General features: G+C 36.2%; 1 protein-coding gene across 1 annotated transcript in view; it reads left to right on the top strand.

Moving 5' to 3' along the window:
- The first annotated feature begins 781 nt into the window (after positions 1-781).
- Positions 782-6,000, top strand: part of CCDC172 (coiled-coil domain containing 172) — a 55,632-nt gene continuing 50,413 nt past the window's right edge. Inside the window, exons 1-3 of the mRNA XM_012001133.1 lie at positions 782-967; positions 1,311-1,454; positions 1,666-1,751. Of these exons, the coding sequence (XP_011856523.1) occupies positions 1,376-1,454; positions 1,666-1,751 (165 nt within the window). The 5' untranslated portion in view covers positions 782-967; positions 1,311-1,375. The remainder of the gene's footprint in view (positions 968-1,310; positions 1,455-1,665; positions 1,752-6,000) is intronic.

Genomic DNA, 6,000 nt, shown 5'->3' with positions numbered 1-6,000 from the left:
TGGAAATTAAGGCAGAAATTTGAAATAGGTTAAAATGTATAACTGATTAGACTGCAGCATTAATGAAATATTAATTAAGCCTATTGTGATGTGACAGAATTAACATTTACCTTATTTCACTTAATTTTAAATACATTCTAACAAGTTACTTTTTAAAGTTCAACCAATGTCAATTTTACATTCAGAAATAAAGTCAAATGTTTATTTTATTTAATTTTAAAAACATTCTAATAACAAATTACTTTTAAAAGTTCAACCAATGCCAATTTTACATTCAGAAATAAAGTCAAATGTTTATTATAATGTCAATATTTCAACCTACTAAAACTAAAAATATTTTAATTTTTGATTTAAAAAATCCCACGCAAAAGTCCCAAAGGTGCCTTTCATGTTTAAGCTTTAATTAGCAACCACTTTGGTCTCTGACACATATTGCGCAGATATTGAAGCGTTAATATTACTGCAGCTTGATTACAAAAGGCAATGATTAATTTTAAAGCAGACAAAAAAGATATGCCCTGATTACAAAGGAATGATTAAGGCGGAATGTCAGACATTGCACATTTATAGCAGTCTTTGCCATCGTCAAAGGATAAGACTTTGTAAAAGTTTATATTTAGAATCACAGTTACTTTGTACTTTATAATATTCAGTGTTTGCGCCTTGGATACTGGGCATCCCAACTCCAATTGGGCCTAAGACCTTTAGGGCTCACATGCCCAGGGCAAACCTGCCCACCACAGGATGGTCCCAATGAGCCGCCGTAGTTTAAGTTCTCACAGGTAAGACCCGCCCTGAAGCACTGCGTCTAGCCCTAGGAAAGGTTTTGGCCGTGGGTTTTCTTGGCACGTACCATTTTGTTGAAAGACAGAGCACCCTGAGGACATTATCCCCAAAATGAGAGCAGACTCGGATTGAAAGGCTAACTACAGAAATGGCTGCTGCCCAGACGCCCTCAAAAGCCAAGGCCTTGGCCGCCATTTTTATTTGTCGCCAAAGCAAAAAACAAACCCACGGAGGGACAGAGGCCTGGGTCAGGGGTTCCGCCTGGGAAAAAGGCAGACCTTGAAACTGCCCTCTTAGGGCGTGAGGGAGAAAAGCCAGGTTTGTAAACTGTAACGGGAACCAAAGGCTGAGGGCAGGAAGGGGCAGTCGCGGCCAGCGTTCCTAGACCCTCAGACCCCTCAAACCTCTCAGACCGCGTCCGGCGTCGGCCTCCATCTTCTCGCTGGGCTGGCGACAGAGAGTTAGAGACAGGTCTAGCTGGGAATAGTTCTAGAAGAAGCCATCTTCTTTATTCTGCTTTCCAGGATCCTCAGGGTTGGTTATAAAATATTTAAGGGCGAGAAAAGGATCGCAGGAGCCAGGCCTTGAGATGAGTTTGGAGTCCCTGTTTCAGCACATCATCTTCACCGAGCATCAGGCGGAGGAGAGTCGCCGTTTGATGCGAGAAGGTCGGGGTATTTCTGTTCTTTGCATGGGGCTTTTGTCTTCTGATGCTGGGTGCTTGGAGGAGAAGGAAATCCCGAAGGCAGTGGTCAGAGCCGTTAGGGGAGCTTGCTTGCCATGCTGAGGGAAAGACAGCTGAAAGGTGGCTTGTCAGACGGCACCAAAATGGGGACTTTAGAAAGATTGATGTGTTTAAAGATTTAATTTTTATTACAGTGAGGTCGGAAATAACCAGATGTCGTGAAAAAATAAAGAAAGCAACGGAGGAGCTGAATGAAGAGAAAATCAAGCTGGAATCTAAGGTATGGAAATGTAGAGCATACAAACTATCACTTGAAAAAGCCTGCCTTAACTTGACTTTTGGGGGATATTTCACTGTTTAACCAGTTGTCCTTCAAGTAGGAAGCACATTACTCTGTGCTGGCTGTTTTGGTTCCATGGTGCCTGGTGAGTTCTGAATCCAGTGACACCTTCAGTTCTAATATGAATTTGCCCTAAATAAACTAAGGTAATGAAGAATTCATTGTCCATTTTGTGGGATGGTTAAGGTTTTAAAAGAGCACAATGTCATTAGAAGAATCATTATTGTACTTATTTAATAAGTAGTTGGTGCAGTATATACATTTTGAATGATAAATAATTTGTGTGCTATGTTGATAGGACAATTGTATGTAAATTTCAAACAAGCCCCTGCCTTTCGTTTTAAAATTCTCTACCACATTTTAGACATGCCTTGCGTCCAGAGTATACCTTTTCCATTAGCGTTTCTTTTTCCTGCAGCGTTTGTAATGTTCTGTTATTGTAAAAAGAAGCAGGAGAGTCTAATGGCTTCTTGAAGGATGGGTAGAATTTTGAAGAGGCAAACAGAAGGAAGTAGCAGGAGAAAAGCATTCCAGACAGAGGGAGGAGGCAAATATGTGCAACGCATATTGGGAAAGGAATCTAGTCAAAGCCGAGGGCTGATGTCTGGGAATAGCAGGAAACCATTGCAAGTTTCTGATCAGGGAGCAGTAAAAGTGGGTTTAGGTAGCCTAGCATGGTGGCGCATGCTTGTAGTTCCAGTTACTCAGGAGGCTAAGGTGAGAAGACAGTTGTTCAGATTAATGCCAGCCTGGGCAACATAGCCAGACCCTGTCTTAAAAAAAAAAAAAAAAGGTAGCTTTAGGAGGATCTTTCTGAACTCTGATTGGGAAGATGGGAATAGACAATTAGAAAGCTAAGAACGTTATTTAAGTGTGCCACAGTGAAGGCCTCGCTATGGGTGGGGACAGAGTTATTCAAAAATATTTATTAAGTACCCAATGATGGACTAAACAAACACTATGTAATATGAAGTCTGTTTGCTTCAAATATGTCTATTTTAACTTATCACTGTGAGGAATTTTCAGTTTTTGGGACTGAAACAGAGAACATTTCTCCATCCGGCAAATTTCAGCTCTTCTTTCGAGGTGTTGCTAAAACATCACCAATAAAGCCTTCCCATAGACATCTTGGTAAAATTTTAAAATTAAACAATGATACATACTTGTATTTGTGTTTGTATACCCCACTATTGTGTGAGCAACGTATCTGGAATTTTTTCCTTATCCATCTTTTATTCCCACTGCCTGTTATCTAACAGTGTATAGTATACAGTAGTGTGTTGAATGAATTAATGAGTACTAATAGTTTGATAGATAATAAGGAGAGTCTTTTGAAATAGGATTTGTAACTTGTTCAGTGAGATCCTACCTGTTTTGCCTGTGAATAGCAGGTAAACTAGCTGCTACCAGCAATGCTGAAAGCTGGTGGTATGGGCAAAACACTAAGAATGTTATGGTGCAATTTTCTTTTTCTTGAAAAAGAATTAAGACACTTTCAGGATTGGTACCTAGAAGCTAATAGAGGTAATGGGCAAAATGGGCGAAACACTTACTGTATGCAGGGGCACTGTTCTAAATGCTTCTCCTGTTAACTCCTTTAATCCTAATGGCAATCTTGTGATGAGACCCCATCATTATCCCCTTTTTATGAGTGAGGAAACTGAGAGGTAAATGACTTGTCCACGATATATAATTCAGAAACAAACTACCATAATGAAAGTAACAATAACAGCATATTTTATTAAAGTAGATTTCTTAAGCTCATTTTAAACATTTTTCTTCGTGATATTCATGTATAATAATATATCTAAAGTTTTGTATCTTGTTTAGGTTAATATTTTTTAAATGTTGCTTGTACAAGTTTTTGTACAAAATGCACTTTTCCTGGATTGGTGAGGATATTGACCTGATATAACATATTTTTTAATGTTACTCTGTAGTATTTTCTTTGTTAGCAAAGTTTTGTCTGCAAATGGAAATATAATTTGTTGATATATACACATACATTAAGAAATGTTGATTCAGTTGTTTGTGCTAGAAAGAAGACAGAGAAAAGGCCTACCATTGTTTAGAAACATTTGTTGAACTTACTAATTAATATAGTTTCATAAGCATGCATTGCTTTTTAACCAGCTCATATATGTAGGTAATAATACGTTTGTATCTTACTAATAAAATTAACATATGAGGGTTACTGTTCATACAATACTGATTTATAATTAAAATAGTTTGATTTATATTATAGTCAAGATGGTATGTATATGTGCATAAAGATTTTAAAAGTGGAATCACAATTATAATGCAAATGACTAATGGGAAGAACTGAAGAACTAATCCTAAATTGATTTTTTGTTTCTTTTATTCTGAGTTAAATATATGTCTGCCAATGACAATGAAAATATATTTACTTGAATATTTGACTTGGCATTTATTGACCCATTTATCAAACAGTAGCAGCACAAGGAGAAGCTATTAATAGAACATAATTTGAATAGAGTAGTGCTTGTGCTATTGTACAGTGATACATTCAGAAAATTTGGGGGGCATTTATTTTGGATGTTGCTTCTGGTCAATAAATGCATTTTGGAAGTACAGTATTCATTTTTTTTCTTTTATGTAAAACCTGGATAGCATGTAATTAGAACTTGAATGATAGCATTTGCCTTGCAGGGCTCAATGAGTCTTTTAAAATACATGGTTGCAAAAATCTCAGGTTATATAGTATGAGTACTTTATGAATTGGACAGCTACACTATGCCTGGTTAGGTTTGGTAATATGAAAACAAAAAAATGAGAACATGCCCTGGATTTGCATTCGTGCTTACCAATACACATAAAACTTCTGATAGTTAAGGAGAAGTTGTATAGTATTGATGACAGGGCAAACCAAAATTAAGGACTCACAGAACATTGGTAGTTTCTTTTAAACGTCTAAAAGAGGTTCTTCTATTTTTAAAAATGGCATATAGTTAAAATTTTGACATTTAGTTTTTATAAACATATTACATAAAACTCAATATAATGCCATATTCCCTTAACAGGGAGTAAATGGAGAAAAATCTGAGGGTTTTTTGTGAATATTTTGTTTACTTTTTCTGTTTCCAATTTTAACTTGTTGTGTAAACACTATGACAATAATAAAAGAATATTTCATGAAATTTTAAAGAAAAATTGTATTGAAATAAAAAAGTAACTTAAGCTGGCCCCATTTACGTCTACTTCTTAACCTCAATATGTATGTGTTCTTTTTTTTTAAATTGGTAAAAGTTAGGAAACCTCCAGAACAGCAGGCAAAGTCATATCCTTTAGTACCGTATTACCTAGAGAAAGAACAAAATCACAGATTATTATCATTTATAATATTGAAATGGAGTTTTGTAATTGAAGTACTTTTTTCTTTCTTTAAACTTAATAAAAAAATTTAGATCCTACCTAAATTTAATTTTATTGTCGGCAGTTACTCATTCAACAGACATTCATTGAGCAACTGCTAAATCACAGTATGAATACTTGGCAAATAAATTATATAACATCTGTCTTCCTGAATTACAGGATTAACATCAAGCAACTTCAACTATATAAACCTAACTATAAACTCAAAATTTTTGATGTTCTCATTTAAAGAAAAAACTTGTTTCCATTTTCTCTATGAAATTCTATAGAGAAAGCCTTATCACATTTGTCATGAGTAATTATCCAAAACTTGGAAATAGGCAAAAGAGGTCACTGAGTGTCCTTTGACTATTGTATTAGGCATTGTCCAGTAGCTCACCTGCCTCAGGACAGTCAGGTTTATAGGGGTGTGAACCTTAGTACTGGGCTGTTTATTTCTTGAATATGCCAATCATTCTTTGACCCCAAGGCCTTTGCACTAGCTGTTTCGTCTGCTTGAAATGCTGATTCCCTTAGCTGTTATTCTGTCATGCACGCTCGCTTCATTTAGATCTCTCCCAGTAGAATCATGTGGAACTTTTAGTGCCAACATTAGGACAGCCCCATGCAAATCTTGATGGTTGGTTAGCCTAAGTCTCTGCTCAGTTGTCACCTTAGAGTATTATTCTTAAAGTGTGATCTCTGAGTTTAAAGGGGTCCCCAAGACACTTTCAAGGAGTTTGTAAGATCAAGCTATTTTTATGATAATACTATACAAAGGTACCATTTGCCATTTTCACTGTGCTAATGCACACAT

The sequence above is a fragment of the Mandrillus leucophaeus genome, unplaced genomic scaffold (assembly GCF_000951045.1).
Source record: "Mandrillus leucophaeus isolate KB7577 unplaced genomic scaffold, Mleu.le_1.0 Scaffold65, whole genome shotgun sequence".
NCBI lineage: Eukaryota > Metazoa > Chordata > Mammalia > Primates > Cercopithecidae > Mandrillus > Mandrillus leucophaeus.
This window is presented reverse-complemented; position numbering and strand designations above follow the sequence as displayed.